Raw genomic sequence first — 21,797 nt, forward strand, 5'->3', positions numbered from 1 at the left:
GCTCACTAAACTGTCTTTCTGTGTTTTCTTGTAGCTTGTCAGTTTCCTCATGACAGCTATTGTGAATTCTTTATCATTTAGATCACAGTCTTTCATGACTTCAAGTTTGGCTTGAGAAATTGTCATTTTCTTTTTGTGATACCATGTTATCATAATTTTTCCTGGTGCTTAATGAGTTGTTCCTCTGCCAGTGCATTTGTATGTAGCCAACACCTTTCTTATTTAGATAAGGCTTTGGTTACTTTGATTCTGAGCTGCTTCTGGTTGTATTTGAGAGGCAGCTCTTTCCACCCTCCACTGCCTCTGCCAGAGGTGTCATCAGTGACCTCATTGTGCTGCTTGTGCCTCCATGGTCGCTGGTGCCTTGCTGCTAACAATGTTCCTGCGGTCACAGATGTCACCACTGGGGTCACTGGGCTGGCGAGTGCCTCTGCTGTTTCTAGGGTCACCTGGGTCACAGATTTTGCCACCGTGGTGGGGGAAGGGGAGGGTACAGGGGGAGTCAGGGTCATGGGGCACCTCTGCCTCATCTGTGATTGTTGAGTCTGCAGGCGCCATCTCCACAGGTAAGGGGGCTGGGGTTGCGAGTGCTGCTGCGGCTGGGGGTGCCGGGGTTGCGGGCTCCATGGCCACTGATACCTGGTTCTCTGTGGCCTCAGGTTCCACTGTGGCCAGGGGGCCAGTGTCACATACACTGCCTCCACTGCTGCTCTTTGGTTTTCTGGGAGTACTGCCACCTCCTCTGCTGGGGGCACTGGGTTCAAGGGTGTTGCCACCACTGTCAGGCAGGCCAAGGTTGCAGGCACTGCCACTACTGTCGCTGGGGGAAGGTGATACTGGGGTCATGGGTGCCACCGTGGTTCCTGGAGCCTCCAGACACACCACCATGGTGCTGGAAGCCTCCGGTCTTGGACATAACCATGGTTCCTAGAACTTCAGGTCATGGATGCCACTACCACGGCCAGGGGCACTGGGATCTTGGATGCAGCCCCCACTGCCGGGAGGGCTAAGGTCACAGGCACCTCTGCCACTACCAGGGAAAGGGGAGGGGGCCGGGTCACAGGCACCACTGTGGTTCCTGGAGCCTTCAGTTGTGTGCGCCACAGCCATTGCTGGACCCTACATTAGTGGGCATCACTGTAGTTCCTGGAGCCTCTGATCGCAGGCGCCACTGCAGTTCCTAAAGACTCTGGTCTTTGAAGCCGCCACCATTGCTTCTCTAGTTCTGCTGCCTCCACAAGGTCCAGTCTACCCACCTTCAGATGTACAGATGTATGGATCTCTCAATAGATGTATGGATCATCTATTGAGCTGTGCAGAGGATCTTTTGTTGGTCTATGGATGTAACTACTGGTTGTGACTTAGAGGGGAGAGACAAAGGGAGTAAGTCACACCACCATGATGCTGACATCACTCCAGGCTATTTTAAATTTTTGAGGGAAACACAGTGACATCTTGCAGATACCATGCAAACTACCAGCTCAGAATAGTTCACAGTTTCAACATTAGAGCACACAACATTTTTTTGATGATGCTATAGCTTTGTAAAACTGGATTTTCAGCAATTTTATCAAAAGCAAGTATCAAGTGAAAAATCAGTTTGGAGCTAGAAATGAAGGTGATCTTATTTCAAGGTTTGAGAATTTGTGCAGTGCCCAAAAGATGCATACCCTCCATTAATAAATAATTATGGTAATTTTAGAATGACATAAAAGTATATTTCTTTCAATTCACATGTATTATTTTTTCAAACAGTTTTTATAAGATATTAGGACACAAATATTTTTTAAGTTGTTTGGACCTGCCTACTTAATAAACAGAATGGTTAGCTGTTTTGTTTGGTCTAGGGGTGCCATGAAGCAAGAAAGCTTGGGAACCTCTTCTCTATCACTCAGCCTAATTTAGAAGATCCATGCCAAATTTATATTTAATCTGGGGTCCTAATCTCAAAAAAATTTTTAGTCAGTTTTTAAATTTTAATTTATCAATAGCACGTGCTTGATAAATTTACACTTGTCTTACCATTGAGCTTGATTTTTATGGTGTTGACACCATAAATTTTGAGTTAAGGAACCATAAAGGAGTGAAGGATCTGAATTAACTGGATTCAGATCTCAGTTGTTTCCAATATAAATTTGAGGCAGATAATAGGGGAAGAACATGAGATTTTTGATATCAGCAAAAGTTTGGTTTAAATTGCCGCCAGGCCACTTTCTCTTTCTGAGCCTCATCTGTAAAATAGGGACATGATTCCATTGTAGTGTCATTGAGAGATGAAAGAGATCATGTATATAAAGTAGTATGTCCTTGGAAAACATCATTTCTTCCCCTTTCATGATTACTTTAACCATTGAAATATTCATTTAGCCATTAAACAAATTTTATAAATAAAGTTAGGTGTTTTAAATTCTGATATTAACACATGACCACCCAAAAGAATTATATATGGAATAAAAAGATTCCTGCCTCAAGGGACTTAGAGTCTAATTCTAATAAATGCAGCAAAGGAAGAAAAATTCAAAGAAAATGGATTGCAGCTGTATTTGAGGAGATCAAATTAATGAATGGTGTGGAGCATATTTGGGTGGCCGATCTAAGATCAAGAAGGAGATTTTCCATGGCTAGAGATGAAAAGAACAAACGGATTAATAGGGAGGCCTAGAAGTCATGCCCTCCCACCCTACCTTGGGGATAAAAGGAAATGCACACACTATTATTCCTCATTAGATTTCTGTCAATTATTTTCCACCAGTTCTGTTTCCTAGAGTTCCACAGCCAAAATATCCCATCCGTGTAGAAGTTGAAGCAAAGGATTTCATTTGGTCTCGTATGGTTTTTCTAGTTTATGGGCATCTGAATACACTTATGAGTAGTGATGAGGCAAGTGCCCAGAAAAAAAAAAAATGGAAAAAAAAGACAAACCTTTAGATCAAGGTAAGGGAAAACTTAAGAGTTCAGAAAAACCTGAAGAACTAAGAACTTCCACTCTTGGGTTTACCTAATCTGCTTTTAATATGCCTAATTAATCATAATAACTATTGATGTTATCGCAGACTGTCTGATTCCAAGGTCCAAGATTTTAACTTCTGTTTTTACCCCCAATTTCCATAAACAAGAGTAAAACATATGGTGTTTAAACAGACTTAAAGATTTGCAAATAGATATAAAGCATGGTATTTACTTATGACTCTTTATACTTGGGCCCAACCTCTGTGAACTAAAGCATACCATCCATGTAATGTATACGTAAGTAATGAGTCTAATTATAAACTACAGTTTACTTTTAAATTGAGTGTTATCTCCCTCAAAGAGTCACTTTGGAATGACTGATGACACTCAATCCTGAAGGTAATTCCTGGTGCTATCTTGTGAATCTTTGCCCTTACAGGAGGAATTTGTGTGATATCTTTACCCTTGCAGGTGTAATTTGTTTTGAAATAACCAGAAGTAATTTAAACATATCTGGTGAGTGAAGCATAAGATTACACTAGGTATGTTGGTAGGGGTCCCTGGGAAAATTCTTTTGTGGGGCTTGGCCCTCTTAAGAAAATGCCTTGCAGCAAGACTTTCTTCCCTTAAACACTAGACTTTCCCCTGAACAGCAAGAGCAAGGAACAGTCCTGGACCAGATGGCTTCACAGGTGAATTCCACCAAACATTTAAAGAATAATTAATACCAATTCTTTTCAAATTCTTTTGAAAAATGGAAGAAGAAGGAACACTTCCTAACTCATTTTATGAGGCCAACATTACCCTGATATTAGAGCCAGATAAAGATGCCACAAGAAAAGAAAATTTCAAACCATTATCCCTTATGAATATAGATGCAAAAATACTCAACGAAGTACTAGCAAATTGACTTCAACAGCATATTAAAAGGATTATTCACCATGACCAAGTGGGATTTACCCCAGGAATGCAAGGGTGGTTCAACATAAAATATACCAATGTAATACATCATATTAATAGAACGAAGGGAAAAAAATGTGATCATCTCAATTGACACAGCAAAGGCATTTGACAAAATCAAACACACTTTCATGACAAAAACCTTTTAGAAAACTAGGAATAGAGGGGAAATTCCTTAACGTGATTTAAGGTATTTATGAAAAACCCACAGCTAGCCATACTCAGTGGTGAAAGGCTGACAGCTCTCCCCTTAAGACCAGGAACAAGACAAGGATGCCTGCCGTCACTGCTGCTATTCAACATTTTACTGGAAGTTCTAGTGAGAGCTATTAGCCAAGAAAAAGAAATAGAAGGTATCCAAATTGGAAGGGAAAAGGTAAAATTATATTTGCATCGACATGATCTTATATAGAGAGAATCCCAAAGAATCCACAAGAAATCTACTACAGCTAATAAACAAATTCAGCAAAGTTGTAGATTACAAGATCAAAACACAAAAATCAGTTGTGTTTCTATACACTAGCCATGAACAATCCGAAAAGAAATTCAGAAAGCAGTTTCATTTGCAATAGCATCTAAAAGAATTAAATACTGAGGAATAAATCTAACAAATGAGGTGAAAGATAGGTATGCTGAAAACTAAAAAATATTGCTGAAAGAAGTTTTAAAATATCTAAATAAATAGAAAGATACCCTATGTTCATGGATAAGAAGACTTAACATTGTTAAAATATCAAAACTACCCAAAGTGAGCTACAGAGTTAACACAATCCCTATCAAACAGCCTTACAGAAATGGAAAAGTCAACCCTCAAATTCGTCTGGAATTGCAAAGGGCCCCAAATAGCCAAAACAATCTTGAAAAAGAAGAATAAAGTTGAAAGACTCACAAACACTTCCCAACTTCAAAACTAACAATAAGGCAACAGTATTAAAACAATATGGCACTGGCATAAGAACAGACGTATAGACCAATAGAATAGAGTAGAGATCCCAGAAATAAATCCTCACATATATGGTCATTTGATTTTTTAAGGATACCAAAACTATTCAATAGAGAAAGGACAGTCTTTTCAACAAATAGTGTTGGGAAAACTGGATATCCACATACAAAAGAATGAAATTGGATGCTTACCTTGAACCATATATGAAAATTAACTCAAAGTAGGTAAACAACCTAAATGAACTTAAGAGGTAAAATTATAAAACTCTTAGAAGAAAACATTGGGGAAAATCTTCATGATATTGGATTTGGCAACAATTTCGTAGATGTGACGCCAAAAGTAGAGGCAACAAAAGAAAAATATAGATAAATGGGACTTCATCAAAATTAAGAACTTTTGTGCATTAAAGGACGCTATGAAGAAAGCAAAAAGACAATCTACAGAATGGGAGAAAATATTTGCAAATTGTATCTCTGACAAGAGATTAATATCTAGAATATATAAAGAACTTCTATAACTCAACAACCAAAAAGCAACCAACCCAATTTAAAAATGTATAAAGCACTTTAATAGACATCTCTCCAAAGAAGATACACACATGGCCAATAAGCACATGAAAAGATGTTCAACATCGTTAGTCATTAGGGAAATGCAAATCAAAATCGCAATGAAATATTACTTCAGACCCATTAGGATGGCTGCCATCAAAAAAAAAATAATAATGAGGGCCGGCCCTGTGGCTTGGTGGTTAAGTGCGCGCGCTGCAATGCTGGTGGCCCGGGTTCGGATCCCGGGTGCGCATCGAGGCACCACTTCTCCGTCCATCCTGAGGCCGAGTCCCACATACAGCAACTAGAAGGATGTGCAGCTATGACATACAACTATCTACTGGGGCTTTGGGGGGAAAAAATTAAATAAATAAAATCTTTAAAAAAAATAATAATAATGAAATAACAAATGGCAAGGATGTAGAGAAGTTGGAACGCTCATACATTGTTGATGGAAGTGTAAAATGGTGCAGCCACTGTGGAAAATAGTTTGGTCGTTCTTCAAAATTTAAACCTAAAATTACCATATGACCCAGAAATTCCACTCCTAGTTATATATCCTAAAGAACTGAAAGCAGGAACTCAAACAGATATCTATACACCAATGTTCATAACAGCATTATTCCCAGTAGCCAAAAGATGGAAACAACCCAAATGTCCATTGGTGGATGAATGCACAAACAAAATATAGTACATACATACAACGGAATATTACTCAGCCTTAAAACAACAGTGAAATTCTGATACATGCTACAACATGGATGAACCTTGAAAACATTATGCTTAGTGAAAAAAGCCAGACATAGACACAGACACAGACACAGGCATGATGAAAAGATTTTACATATAGATAATGGTGATGGTTACACAACTTTGTAAATATATTTAACACCACTGAAGTATACACTTACAAATGGTTAAAATGATACATGTTATGTTATGCATATTTTACCAAAATTAAAAAGGCATTATAGTATAAAAGTACATGGTGAATTTGAGACACAGTATGGCTAGGGCAAATATATATATAAGGATATCTAAGGGAAGTGACTGGAAATTAGACTAAGAAATAAACTCAGGTCGCATTATGAAGGGTTTTGATGCCATGCTAAGGAATCTAGACATTATTAGACAGTCAAGGAAGAGCCACTGTAGGCTTCTAAACAGGCTTCTAAACATTGCAGGCCCTGAGAGATTCCTGTTTGGAAAGATAAGCAGTGACAATGTGGAAGAAGACTGGTTCTCAGGCCATCGATGCTATCAATGCTTCAGGCCAAGGGGTTCCCCTTACCTTGCCCTATACTGACACTTTTGGAAACATGCAATGTAGTAATCACTTTTTCAGGGACCATGAAGCAAGGTTTAGGGTAAGTTAAATCTCTGGTTTTAAATCTTGGTTTTGAGTTTTATATCTGCTGCCAAGCTTCCAAATGTGTGCATTTCTGGGAGAGCTGTTAGCAAGCCTCAGCTCGGCCAGTTGGTGGTTGTTCTTGTCATTGCTATTACTGACATTAGTATTGCTGATACTGGGGGTTTGTTTGTTGTACAACTGTTGCTGTAACACATAACTGGACCGGATGTGTGGATCCCATTATTATTTTAATTAAGAAAGTGCCTCAGTAAGAGTCAAGCTCCCATCTTTGTAGTTCAGCACCTTTGATCCTTAATCTTGCTTTGGCACTTCCACACTGAATAGCTTCTGGAGACCTAGCAACCCTCTATCCCTCCAGCACCTGCTACCTTCTCTGCTTATCTACTGTGATTCAAATGAGTGACTCCAGCTTCCTAGTTTTGATCTTCTGTATCTCAAATTCTGTTAACACACCTGTTCAGTTAAGAATTCATATGTTCTGTTCTCAATAAATGGATGTGAATACTTAACCCAAAAGCCACCTGTGATAACTGTCTCAGGCCATGATCTTAAGGGAGCAGATGCTCCTGGCTTTTTGTTTCTATGTTTTTTCAGCCAGTATGATTTCTGCAACCTTACTTGATGTCATTTGAGATATAAGGGAGGGGCTTCTGCTATCCATAGACACCAAGTCATGGTCCACTACTCTCAATTCGAAACTTCACAAAAATTCTAAATTCCTGATTATTGGCCCATTGAAGTGTTAAACCTTGTCATGTCTTGGACTGGCCCAGTGGCATAGTGGTTGAGTTTGCATGCTCTGCTTTGGCGGCCCAGGGTTCGTGGGTTCACATGCCGGGTGGACCTACACATCACTCATCAAGCCATGCTGTGGTGGCATCTCACGTACAAAATAGAGGAAGATTGGTACAGATGTTAGTTCAGCAACAATCTTCCTGAGGCAAAAAGAGGAAGATTGGCAATAGATGTTAGCTCAGGGCCAATCTTCCCCACCAAAAAAAAAAAAAAAAAAAAAACTTGTCATATCTACAAAAGTGGAAAAACTAGACTATAATTTGGTCTCAGCTCTATGTTTGGGGCCTGAATAAGTAACCTGATTACAGCACAGTGTCTCACCTAGGAAACAAGGGTGAATAGTCAATATCACTTCTTATTTGGTTCCATATCCAAGAGTAAAATCAGAAGTCAGACAGACAATGAACCAGGAGTGGAGCTTATAGAGTCTGGATCCCATTTAGAGGAAGTAAAGGATCCTTTAAAATCTACTTTAAAATGTTTTACATGGAGAAACTCTCAGGATGGGTTGGATTTTGTGTCATTTAAGAGAACGATCTGTAAACCTCCAAAGGAAGGTCTGCTATGGCTGTTGCTCTTGACTACTTCCCACCTCTCCTGATTTTATATCTTTTTTGGCTCTCATTTTCCAATAGTTTTTCTTCTCATCCATTCCTCCTAAGTATAAGATCTCTAACCCGTCCATGCAGGGTAAGATTCCCAAGCCTCCAATTAAGATCCCTCTTCTCTTTTTCTCTCTTAACGCAACATCCTCCAAGATTTTTGAAGTCAGAAAGGTTGAAAGTTCCAAAGCAATCTTATAAAAAAAAGTACAAGTTGATTGGATACCACTCTAAAAAATTTAATCTTATCAAACCAGATTGTCTTGAGCAATCAGAATTATACAAGCTACAAGAAAATTCAGTAACTAAAAATGTTGTATTTCAGGTTGAAGAATATTTTTGATGCCTTCAGACACACAAATCAAAAAGAAAGTGGGGGAAAGAAAGCAATTTAACACCAGCTTTCCCTCACGCTATGTGACAAAGTTGAGCTGTCTGTCTGAGGAGCTGCAGTAATTCCAAATAATATTGAAAGCAAAACCTGTGGCAACCCAACACTGAAGCCACAAAGGTAAACTCCCAGGAAGTCACCACTGGCTGCCTCCTGGTAATCAATTCTAAACAGCCTGTTTCTCTGTAATGTGTCAGGAGTTTAAACTTTCTGACAATAATCTTTGAAATTTGAGTTGAGATTTGAGTAGGTTGCTCAGCAAGTCTGCTCTTTCTCATTGCTTAATAAAAGGGGATCAGTGTGTGTCTCTCCCCTTCACCCGGAACCTGGTCTTGCTGGAAAAGGCAGAGGTGGCAAACCCTGCAGGTCAGCCTCCAGTGAGAGCAAGAAGGGCTCACAAAGAATATGAAGCTGGATCCTCCTATTTTACAGATGGAGAAACTGAGGTTAAGAGGAGGTAAGTGACTTGCTGAAGGTCCTCCTTCTACTTTGAAGCATTTCTGAACAGAGATCCCAAGTACTCTCTTTGGTGTTGGGATGTTTGGTGGTTTAACTCTGGACTGACCTGTGTCCAGAAATGTATCATAACTCAGTGCATCCCCTAAAGTTCCCCTAACAGCCAAGAAAATGCCTAAGTAGGCTGATGCCAGCTTGGGACCCTGCAACTGGCGCCATTTCCTGATTTCTTAGTTGCAACCCCAGAGAAAAGGCATTGGGCACACTGTGCTGAGTTGACCCGGATTGACTTTTGTCTCTCCACTGGAATGGAGTTATACAAGGTTGAGTTTTAAAAAGAAACTTGAGTGGAGTTATGAAAAGGAACTCATATTCCTTACCCTCCTGAGTTTTATAGACTCTTTGTGACAACTGTGTTATATTTTGTAGTATAGTGATCATTATTCTTGGTTTTAGGCATCAGATCTGGAATCTCTGCCTTCTCCAAAGCCAGAGCAGTGCAGACCTTCACATTTTCCCCCCAAGTCTGACCCAATGGCCCCATTTACTCTCCACCACGTTTGATATCTTTGATTGGGCCAAATTCCCTTGTTCAGTGCACACAGGTTATAGACCACCCACTAGAGTCGCTTACAGTCCCATGGTTCCAGGACTACTCAGTGTTTCAGGGGCTGATTAGCTCATGCCATAATTCTGTTACCATAAATGTTGACTTTCATTATATACAACTTTAAAAGATAAAACATCCTAACTCATCCTCTATCAGTAGGGAAAATTTCTCAACACTTAGTAGCTGGGGTTAAGATCTGAGGCCTTGTGACTGGAGCTAGCAAGCGCTCTCTGAGGCAATGAGAAGATAAGTCTAAGCCACTGTAGTTGGAGTTTCTGTTCTATCATTGGAGTGGGAACAGGAAGCCAATGCTAAAATCCAGGAATGGAGATGGCGGGAGAACCTGGAATAGAACAGAAATAAGGAGAAGGGTCCTGGATGACTACTTCGGAGGAAGCGGAAGTCATTGTAGTTTGCCATTACTGGTTTTGGAAATCATGTTCGAGGGTTGGTTGGGTTGGCACCAGAGTCAAGGCAAATAGAAGCAGTAGCAAAAAATGCCTTTGATGCATGTAGCAGTAATAGTGATAGTAAATAATAACATTCTCATCCTCATCCTCATCACCATCGTCGTCGTAATAATAGTATCTACCGTTTATGTAGAGCCAAGCACTTTAAATATATTAGCTCATTTAATCCTTGTAGCCACCCTGAGGAAAGAACAATTATTCTAGATGAGAAAACTGAGGGACAGAGAGGTGACTTGTCCAAGGTCATTAGCTGGTAAATGGCAGAGCTACGAATATAACCCAGGCAATCTGGTTCTAGAGTCCTTTTCTTAACCAGTTTGCTTTACCACTCTCAGGCTAGAGCCTGTGCAATATACATAGTATGTGTCTGATGAGGGGGTGGGCAGGGCACAAGCAGATGCTTGTGAAGGTGAAAGACAACAACTTTGCAAATTTTCGGTGAGTACTTCCTGTGTGCCAAGCACTGTGCTTGGCATTGGGATAAAGAAAGTTAACAAGACAGACACTATCCCTACCTTTGTGAAGTTTGGGGACAATTGTAACCCCACTACTCAAGGTAGAAAATACAGGGGAATTATCAGAGCATGGGAGGGACATCTAACCCAGGCTTGGGAGGTCCACGAAGGCTTTCTTTTTTTTTTTTTTAATTAGGTTTTTGTTTATTTTTTTTTTTGTAAGGAAGATCAGCCCTGAGCTAACATCCATGCTAATCCTCCTCTTTTTGCTGAGGAAGACCGGCTCTGAGCTAACATTGATTGCCAATCGTCCTCCTTTTTTTCCCCAAAGTCCCAGTAGATAGTTGTATGTCATAGTTGCACATCCTTGTAGTTGCTGTATGTGGGACGCGGCCTCAGCATGGCCGGAGAAGCGATGCGTCGGTGCACGCCCAGGATCCGAACCCGGGCCCGCCAGTAGCGGAGCACGCGCACTTAACCGCTAAGCCACGGGGTCGGCCCTGCGAAGGCTTTCTAAAGGAAGGTGAGGCCAGGGAAGATGGAGGCAAAAAATGCTAAGTACATTGAAAGGGGCAGGGGCAGGTGTCATGAGATCGTGGAGCAAGAAGGACTATAAACCAGACTGCTGAAAGATGAGTAGATTTCGCCAGGCAGAGAGGTGCAGTAGAGTTTCAGGAAGACTGGAATAGAAGATTGGAGAGAGGTGACTAGGGTGGGATAATCTTTAAGAGGAGCTGTCCCAGGTGGAAGGACTTTCTAAGGGCAAGTTTTCTTTAATCGGAAAAGTGAAATCTAGGACATGAAATTTGCCCTAAAAATCATCAAATGCGGAAAAGGAAGGCCCACATCTGAATTTTCTCTAATGTTTAAAACAAAAAAGCAATGCCACAGACTGCATCTATTTTCCTAAGCAATTATGTTTAGCCCCATTCTCTTTCCTCTCTGACCCTCAGTATTAAAAAAAAAAATCAATTTCAGAACCACTTAGTGCTCGTCAGAACTTCCACTATCTTCAGAGGGTAGCAGGTAACAGGTCTTTCCCTTTGTAGATAATTTTATCTGTCTGTAAATGTTTTGCAATCAGATGTGGTAGCTCCAAATTCCCTTTATTCCAAACATAGCCAGGAAGCAATTTCTCAGACAGTTTAATTTTGATAGCAGGGAATTTTAATCCATTGCGAACATCAACCTGACATGGACTTGCGATCTTCATTGTTTTAATTACTCTTTTGGGCCACTTCCCCCCCCAGCTCTTTCCAGGAAGCAGGGAATAGAAATTCGCAGCTTTAATCTTATCATTGTCATGGACCAGATAATTTTTTGCTTAATAATGACATCATTTAGCTGCATACCTTTAGTAATGAAATTTGTTTGTGAAACTCTTTATCGTCACCAAAAAAAGAAAAAAAGTTACCTTTTTTTGATGGGAGGTCACCCACCTCTGTCACACTGCTGCCTGTGCTGTTCTGAACAGCTGACAGTTTCTGTTAATTTACTTTCACTACCCAGTGCAACTTCCCACATGGAAAGCTGGAATGATTTTTGAATAACAGCGAGTAATATCTGATGTGGCAGCAACTGGCAACTCTGACATTGAGCTTGGCTGTGGCCATTACCCAGGATTCCTCACTTCTCCTTGAGAAGCAATTACAATTTCACAGGCTGAAATTAAAATTCCCTGTGGTATGCAATAGAGCAACTGACACTGTCAAAGTGATTTCAAGCTGCTAATCTCTTGCTGGAGGATGAGTGAAAATTGAGTTCCTCCTCATGGAAATGGAGGTCTGACAACTCTAAGACTCGGACTCTTTGCTATGTTCTAATTTGCACCGAGGTCAACGGACACTGCCTTTTCCTAGCACAACGTGTTAGAGGACTAGATTGTGGAAGACCGGTGTTTTCATAATGGTGGGACAGAAGGAGGGTTTCGAGGTGGAAGAAGTGTTCAGACTTGGAATGAAAATGATGAAAACAGGCTCGTAGGAACCAAATGAGGGGAGAAGGAAATATGGGCGACTTCTGAGATCTAAGGTGGGGAAGGACACAGATGGTAAATGCCCTTTGTGGAAGGGAGTTTCTCCAGCAGGTCTTCATGGAGATCCTCTTCTCACAGATCCCAGGGGACGGCCCCCACTCTGCTAGGAAGAACCCAGGGTAGTGTGTTATAACGGAAAGCTTAAAGCTTTGAACATTAGACCTGAGTTTTTAGATCCTGGCTTCTCCTCTTACTGTGTGATCTTCACAATGAAATTTAACCTCAGACTCAACTTCTTTCTCTGTCAAAAGGGGCTCATAATACCTACCTTGCAGGATTGTGATGGATCAGCTGTGAAAAATGCTCTGCACTGTGGCCTATCCATAGTAGATGCTCATTAAACATTAGCTGTCGTTAACAAACAGAAAGGCTTTGTCTGATCACGAGGTTTCAAACCTCGTGCTTTTTTGTCACAGCTAAGTACCATCAGCAGAATTGTTTACTTCATAGTTTACTTTCAATCAATCACTTTGGAAAGTTAAATTTATTTTATTTTATGTATTTTTTCTTTTCTTTTTTTTTTTTTTTTGGTGAGGAAGATTGGCCCTGAGCTAACATCTGCTGCCAATCCTCCTCTTTTTGCTTGAGGAAGATTGTGGCTGAGCTAAGATCTGTGCCAATCTTCCTCTACTTTATACATGGGACGCTGCTGCAGGATGGCTTGATGAGCGGTGCATAAGTCTGCCCCCAGGATCCAAACCCGTGAACCCCGGGCTGTCGAAGTGGAGCACGCAAACTTAACCGGTACACCACCGGGCCAGCCCCAAATTTATCTATTTTAAGAGAAAACTTGGATTACAAATAGAAAACCTATGTCATTTGCCATACCTGAAGGTTATCATTAAAAAAATGAAAAATAAGTGTTAATAAATTCTACTTAGCATTGCTTGAGGAAGGCTCTGGATTTGAGGCTTACAGTAGTCAGAGAACAAAGGAAGCAAAACAGGGGAGACAGAGAAATGATAGAGAGGCATCAAAGCCATCCTTGCCCAGACCCAGCCTTTTCCCCAGTTGAGGCTCAGTCCGCCTTCCTCGCCAGCTGCCCACTCACGCCAGCATTTAGGGACCTGATCAATTTCCATTAGACGGCTCGTTTCATTTCCTGTAGCCTCGTTCTTACATCTGAAGATAGGGAAAGAAGTATCTAGCGGAGAATTGAGTCAACCCCTCCAAGTTTTTCCTTCACTTCTGGACCTTGATTTGAGTTTATAAGTGAAAACACGTGGGTAAATCTCATTTTCTTTCTTCCTGGTGAAGAAATGTGCAGCACCTGTGAATGAGAGTTGGGCGTAATCCAGTAACATCTGTTCCACTCCTGAATTTCCTGGTGGTCAGGGGCCTTGATGCGGCAGAGCTAGTGGATGTTTCACTCAGACCCTGGTTTCCTTCCCTCCATCCTGAGCGCCCAGTTCTGCGATACAGGCTTGAGCACTGAAGCTTCTTGTTCATTTTCATGTTGTCCACTTACACCCTGGGTTAATCGTGCTCTGACCAGTTTTTCAGAGGAAAAAGAAGTGTCTTTTCTCTACAGCTACCAAAATGCACTGTGTGATTTCATCATCTTATTTTCTAATTTAACGTTTTTCTCTTGAGAGTTTTTCTAAAATTTCCCCTCTAAGCCCATGTCCATTCTGGGAATGACAAGAGCTGTTTCAGCTACCTTTTAAAAATTATATTTAATGAAAAGATCGTCTACAGGCACAAGTCCGAGGCTAGCCTTAGGTTTGCTACCTCAATATTCCTGGGACAAAGGAGGATTCAGATGATGAGACATTTAAATTTCTACTGCAACCTTTCTATCTAGTTCTCAGCATCACCTCTTGTTGTGCTCCAACAGCTCCTAGACCTCAGGTCACCGACAAAGGCCACCTCCTTGGAAAGAATCGTCTGCTCATTCTCAAGTGTATTGTCCACAGTCTGACCCCAAAGTGAATCCAGGGGGAAATAATTATGCAAAGGAATGGAAGTATTTATGACATTAAATAAAAATTAGATTTAGGAGGGAAAAAAAGACAATAAAATTATCCTGCGAGAAGCATACAAAGACCAAGAAACTACTGAAATTAAGTAATAGATGAAATGTAATCCTTAGATTCATCTTTTATATAGAATTATCACTGAACATCAGGCAGTGTCTTGGGCCAGTGGTTCCAATGAGTACAGAGGTAGGACATCTTTTACTTTTCAACTTTTTTTTGACTGACTTCATGTCAAGACATTCTCTGGACTTTGAAGAGGGCTTATTTGTACTGGGGAAGGCATTTATGCTGACAGTTACTGCCAGCCCTGCTCCACTGTCTGATAGATCTAATTGTTAAACAGAATAATGGTGTCACTGATAATCTATAATGTATTAAAATTCAGTCTGATTCTGTGGATTAAATTCAATTAAACCACAACAAGAGTTTTCCTGAGTAAGGACTCTAGACCTAAGTTAATATAATCACAGGAAAAAGTCCCCTCCAAGGAATCAAAGAAGCTAATGTGGATACAATGTTGTGTAGGGTGTAAAATATAATGTCCTATAAATGTTAGGGGTCATTTGTTACATTTTCCTTTGTTCATACACCATTTCCATTGGTCATTGAGAGAACAGCTAAATATAGAGCTATACTTCACCATTGCTTGCAAGAGGTCATGTGAGGGACCTTGACATTGCCCTTCAAAATCCCTCCTCCTGATGGCTAGAATTCTACCTTTCATTTTTAAACTGAGGTGAAATTCACATAACATAAAATTAACCACTTTAAAGTGAACGTTTCAGTGGCATTTGGTATATCCACAATGCTGTGCAACCAACACCTCTGTTTCCAGGACTTTTCCATTACAGAGACAGAAACTCTCTACCCATTAAGCATTATCTCTTCATTCTCCCTTCCCCTAGCCCCTGGTAACCTCTTCTCTACTTTCTGTCTCTATGAATTTGCCCATTCTACATACCTCATATAAGTGGAATCACACGATATTTGTTCTTTTGTATCTGGCTTATTTCACTTAGCATAATGTTTTCAATCCATGTTGTAAGACGGATCAGAACTTCCTAATTCCACCACCCTCTTCAGTGAGATTGTTTCATGCATTTGGGATACGTTCAGATTCTTTTGCCACATTTTGCATCCCATCCTGGGATCCTCTAACATCCAGAATGATTTTTTAAAATTTGTATACATTAAGGTTTGCTCTTTGTGCTGTATCTTTCTATGGGTTTTGACAAATGCTTAATGTCTTATATTCAGCATTACAATATCATATAGAAAGTTTACTGTCCAAAAAAATCCCTATGCTTCACCTGTTCAGCCCTGTCCTCCATCTTCTGGATCCGTGGCAATCACTGATCTGTTTATCATCTCTAAAGTTTTGTTTCTTCTAGAATTTTATATAGTTGGAACCATATAGTATGTAGCCTTTTCAGACTGGCTTTTCTCACTTTGAAATATGCATTTAAAATTCATCCATGTCTTTTTGTGACTTGATAGCTCATTTCTTTTTATCACTGAATAATATTCCATTATATGGATATACCAGTTTGTTTATCCATTCACAAATTAATTTATCTATTAAAGAACATCTTGGTTGTTTCCAGATTTTGGCAATTACATATAAAGCTAATATAAACATCTGCATGCAGGGTTTTGCATGAATTTAAGTTTTCAGCTCATTTGGGTGAATACCAAGGAGCACAATTGCTGGCGTGTATGGTAAGAGTGTGTTTAGCTTTGTTAGAAACTGTCGAACTGTATCCCAAAGTGGCGGTACCATTTTGCATTCTCACCAGCAATGAAAGAGAGTTCCTGTTGCTCCATATTCTCACTAGCAGTTGGTTTTATCCATTTTTTGGATTTTAGCCATTCTAATAGCTGTAGAGTGAATGTTTTAATCCAATTTTTAAAAAGAGAAACAACACAGAGTTGTTTCTTGTTTCATAGAGCACGCCCTAATTCATGAGCTCTGGAAACTCAATGAATATGAATGTAGCCCCCACCCAGCCCTCCTTCTCTCCCATCTCACACCCCCAAACAACACAATGGGAGGGCTCTCATCACTAAGGAAAATTTATTACTGAAACTGACTATTGAATATGTCTGGGAAATGCCACACATTTAATATAAAAATGTCTGAAGACATTTTATTAGCAAAAATCAGAGTAATCAATGGTAGAGAATAGTCCTGTATCACAGATCACACCAGACTCACAAAAGCTCCCCAGAGCCCCCTTTAGCCTATGTAGATAGAAATTTTCATTATAAATCTCTCATGCTGTGACAAACAACAAATCACGAGGACAGATACTGGAAAACACTGAACTGCTCTGCAGACAGCCCATGTTCTCTCGGCCCTGCGTGGTTTTCTCCAGAGGGTGCACACTTTGAGCAATTACAATACAAATCATTCGATTGTCTGCACACTGAATGAAAAATGTGAAAATCAAAAGATAAGGAAACACATAGAATACAAAGTGCCAAAACAATAAACGCTATCTATCAAAATACACATATTCAAACTAGGAAGTTCAGTAGAAGCTCTCATGGCAAGCCACCACTTAACGGACACCCCTGCCTGGCTCTCCTTCCCCTGTAAGCCATGAAACAGCTTACGCTACATCGAGGCCCAGGAAATAGCTCCGGGAGCCGCTGTACACTATGCCTGGACTGCTGCTCCCAATAGGGGTCAGTTGTCCCCAAAATGACATGTTACTTATTATAACTATGTAATAAATATGTAATTTATTTAAATTGTATTATGGAAGTGAAATGTGAGTTTGAGAAGAAGGAAACGTGGTTGTAATTTCAATGGAAACTAAGTTGAGTGCTTTGTAAAGATGTGACAAAGGTGGGTTGCTAACAAAAATGTAAGATACCTGCAATAGAGGAAAAAGCTGTGCAAGAGCAGAAGGACCTTGCACCGAGATTTCTTCACAACTGACCAAATGCTCACTCCTCTTTAAAGAAATAGAAACTGGGAATTGAAGATGGTGCTTACAGACGTGGTTTATACAAGAAAGATGATTCCAGTCTTTAGACCTATAATCAAAGAAAATGTTCTGGTTCTATAGGAAAAAGATTCAAATAAATAGACGCTCATATACTTTAAAGTCGTTTTTTATTCCACAACTTTAATCATATATTTCATTTAGCCAACCAACTGACCAAGAATTAGTAAGAATATTGCTACTGTAACACTACCCATTTTTGCATATGTTGGTGTGAAATGTGTCAGAAAGCACTGAAAACGGTGTTAAATCAACATCTAACTGACCAGGCTAGCTAACTAGTTTTCACTTTCAGTCCATATTAAAATAAATACTAAGAAATTTATTGGTGGGCTGGCCCTGTGGCTTAGTGGTTAAGTGCGCGCGCTCTGCTGCTGGCGGCCCGGGTTCGGATCCCAGGCGTGCACTGACGCACCGCTTCTCCGGCCATGCTGAGGCCGCGTCCCACATACAGCAACTAGAAGGATGTGCAGCTATGACATACAACTATCTACTGGGGCTTTGGGGGAAAAAATAAATAAATAAAATCTTTAAAAAAAAGAAATCTATTGGTTATGTCAATCACTGTGGGCAACAAATGCCTTGTTTCGGACGTTGATATATATTCAGTGTTCTTTTCTGAGTGTTTATAATTAGCAACTATAAATATTCAATGGTTTTCAGGAGTGTTATATCTTTGTGTGTATGTCCTAATATGGAAATGTTGGCATTATAATGTATAGTCGTATAACAGATTATTTGGAGTATCTTAACAAAACCACATGTATTATTATAAAGCTATAGTGTTAGTTGCCTAAGAACTATTATTTCTTCCTTAATTTGTTAAATCATTGCCCCATCCAAAATTACTCAGTCAAATAATTTTACTTAACAAACACTAATCTTATAATTCATCTCCTGTGAGTGGATGCAGTATTTGAACTGGTGGAAAGCTTTAAAATAGCTTTGGGGATAACTTTCAAATTACCAGTGGAGATTTGCTTTGAATTGCGATTCACTGCTCTGGGCAGAAAATTTGTTTTGATGAGCTCTTAAAATTAATCAAATTCTCTCAAGTCAGTTTCCTTAAACGTCAGTATTTGTATTTTATAGTTATAGAGAATAATACCTACATGAGCTTTGCTATTACTGTCTAACTATGGATTTTTGAAAGGATAATTATCTATGAGGTCATTGAATTTATTTAAGATGAATTCTTCCACCTACTTTCTAAAAGGATTTGAGGTTCTTGGGTCTTCGTATCTCCTACAATCGCTATCCCTGGCACTTACAAAATAATGAATTTACTTCCTCTACTCATCATTAGCTTTTTCCTAAGAAATTTCAATATAGGCACATTTCTTATGTCATGAGCCACAAAACATTAAGAAAAAAAGAGGCTATAAGTTCACTGCCCATTCACATGAGGAAAGCACCAGAAGAATGAGACCTTAGCTCACTGTCATTCATGAAGACTTTCCAGAACTGTCATCCTCACAGCTGTCAACCACTTCCTTTCTCCCTACACTTATGACTTACTATAACCGGTCATCTTATTGTCAGAAAGGATTAGAGAAAGAGAAAGAATTAGAGATAAAAAGGAGAAAAAGGAAAATATTGGAAAATTGGAAAGAATTTCAATTTGCTATTTAATTTCAATAATTTGCTTTAGATAATTTTTCAAAGAATTTGAAATAACACATGGCAGGTCTACAAGAATACCTCAATAAGTCTCAATCCTTGCCACTAGCTAGAACCAACACTTATAAAACCACTCTTGGAAGACATGTATTATTCTTAATCAAAAGAAAGCGGAAAGAAACCAACATATGCTTTTTTCATTTTGCCAGGCACAATAGTAGGCCCTTCACAGGAGTCATCTCATTGAAGATGAGTAATGGTCTTTAGAGTTATTACAATTTGGAAATAGTTCACTAATCCATACAGAGTTGAGACAAGACTTGCTAATAATGAGACAAAGATGAATTAAAGATAGTCAGATTTTCTTTGAGGAAATGCCTAGGCATGCTTGATAAAACTCAGAGAAGAAACCTAGAAGTGAAGAGGAGTTGAACTTCCTAATGAAACAATGCTATTTACAAAGAACCAACTTTTAAAATGTCCCATGTATAATGAATCTTTTTTTTTTTTTTTTGCAGGAAAGATTCGCCCTAAGCTAACATCTGTTGCCAATCTTCCTTTTTTTATTTTCCCCTCTACCCCGCCAAAGCCCCAGTACATAGTTGTATATAGTTGTAAGTTCTTCTAGTTCCTCCACGTGAGCCACCGCCACAGCATGGCCACTGATAGATGAGTAGCACAGCTCTGCACTGCCGAACCAAACCCTGGGCCACCGAAGTGGAACATGCCGAACCTTAACCGCTGGGCTCTGGATCATTTTATACAGATTCTAAATAACAAAACTGTCTTAAGCCAACTTCACTACCTAGTGGCCAGCACAGGAAGTTGTTTAAAAACTGTTCTTCCCCATTAAGATTTCCCTCCCTCTAAGGAAGGTTTTCTGCTCTCCTCCTACATATCCATCCTTCCTCCTTCCTTTTTTCCACACATTTAATGATATCTGTTATGTGATCAGCTCTATTAAATAATGGGAATAGGAAGGCGAAAGAGACAGAGTCTCATCCACAAGGAGCTAACAGTCTTGAACACGAAAGAAAGCCACGTAAACATACTATTTTTGGGGTGTTAAAGAAAATGTTGTGTGCTCAAAAATGCTAGAAAAACAATGGTTTCACTTGTTTTGCATAATTGTATATATATATATGAATATGAAATAAATGGCACAGTCCTTAATTCTAGAGTCATGAAGATTAACCAACAGCCAGATTCAAGAAAACTTCAAAAAGAATCATGGAACGAACAAGTGAAGGTATTTTCCAAGTAGGTTATCCCTAGACTGTAAATGTGCTCTGCCATAATGTTTCTGTTTCTTCTCACTTTGTTTTTAACTCGCACTTTCCGCCTGACTCCCTCATTACTTTTCTGTGGATTCCTTCTTCTCGTATTGGCTTTATCTTGTCCCTTTCTTCTTTGGATGGTGTATCATCAGTACAGGAATATGGGGGAGAAAAAGCCAAACAAGTTAGGGGGTAATTCTGTAGCATACAAGGAGTCTGTGGATAGGCTGGTATGGCGGCTCTCTATGGCTTCAGAATCCCAGATTCCTTCTAGCTCTCTGTTCCAATATTCTCAGTGTGCGGTAGTTGTGTCCTCTCAGTTGTAACATGGCAGTCTCATCTCCAGCCTTCCATTTGTGCTTCAGGCGGGAATAAGAAGAAGGACAAAGGCCAAAAGCACTTCTAGTGAGTTGGCTCCTTTTAATGAGCTTTTCCAGAATCCTTGCTCTATGACTTCCACTTATATCTCATTAATCAGAGATTTATCACATGTCTATTCACACTTGTAAGAAGCTGGGAATGTAGTGTTTTAAAGCTGGGCACATTGTCATTGGAACAAAATTGATGTTCTCTTAGTAAATAATAAAGAGGAGTGTGGATATTGTGCAGGAGCTAGCAGTGAATGCCAAGATCGTGTCCACCTTAGGTGACTCGGGCTGTCCAGGACTGATGTGAGTCTCCTTTTACAGTGTTTGTTCACGTGAGTGTGTCCTTGATTTGCAGTTCTCCTTCATCCTTGTTTGATCCCATTGCTCAGGGCTTCCCTTAGGGCAGGGCCGTGCTCATGGGAATCTCCTAGGGAAGTTTAAAAATCCCCCAGCCAGGTCACACCCCAGACCATTCACATCAGAATCTCATACTGGTTCTCAGCCTTGGCTGCACATTGGAATCACCTAAGAAATTTTAAGAAATACTGATACATGGTGTCACCTCCAGAGAAAATAATGTAATGGTCTGGGGCACAGCCTGGGCATTAGGAGTCTTAAAAGCTCCCCAGGAGATTCTAATATATAGCAAAGTTTGGGAACCACTGTGCTGTGCATAAGACCCAGCCATCAATAGTTTTTACTGTTCCACAGATGATTCCAACGTGCAGCCAAGACTGAGAACTCCTATATGAAGGCTGCTTCCTTCTTAGCTGAAAGCTCATTGGTGCTGGGTCGGGAGCTGCTGTGGGCTGCCTTGCCTGTTCTTAACAGCTAGAAGTTTGGTGTCCATATCACTTGGGCCTGTAGGCAGACCACAGAGTGGAAGCTATTCAAAGACAATGATTAAGAAAAAGGAATAATTTAATCTCTACAGGCTTGTAAAACACTGGTAATCA

At 40.0% G+C, this 21,797-nt stretch overlaps 1 protein-coding gene across 1 annotated transcript in view; it reads left to right on the top strand.

The window, feature by feature from the left end:
* Positions 1–19,750, top strand: part of CDKAL1 (CDKAL1 threonylcarbamoyladenosine tRNA methylthiotransferase) — a 657,675-nt gene extending 637,925 nt beyond the window's left edge. Inside the window, exon 16 of the mRNA XM_087438080.1 lies at positions 19,715–19,750. Coding sequence (XP_087294206.1) covers positions 19,715–19,735 — 21 coding nt within the window. The 3' untranslated portion in view covers positions 19,736–19,750. The remainder of the gene's footprint in view (positions 1–19,714) is intronic.
* The last annotated feature ends 2,047 nt before the right edge of the window (positions 19,751–21,797 follow it).

Source organism: Ceratotherium simum, chromosome 13 (genome assembly GCF_057802395.1).
Source record: "Ceratotherium simum simum isolate JZ-2026a chromosome 13, ASM5780239v1, whole genome shotgun sequence".
Taxonomy (NCBI): Eukaryota; Metazoa; Chordata; class Mammalia; order Perissodactyla; family Rhinocerotidae; genus Ceratotherium; species Ceratotherium simum.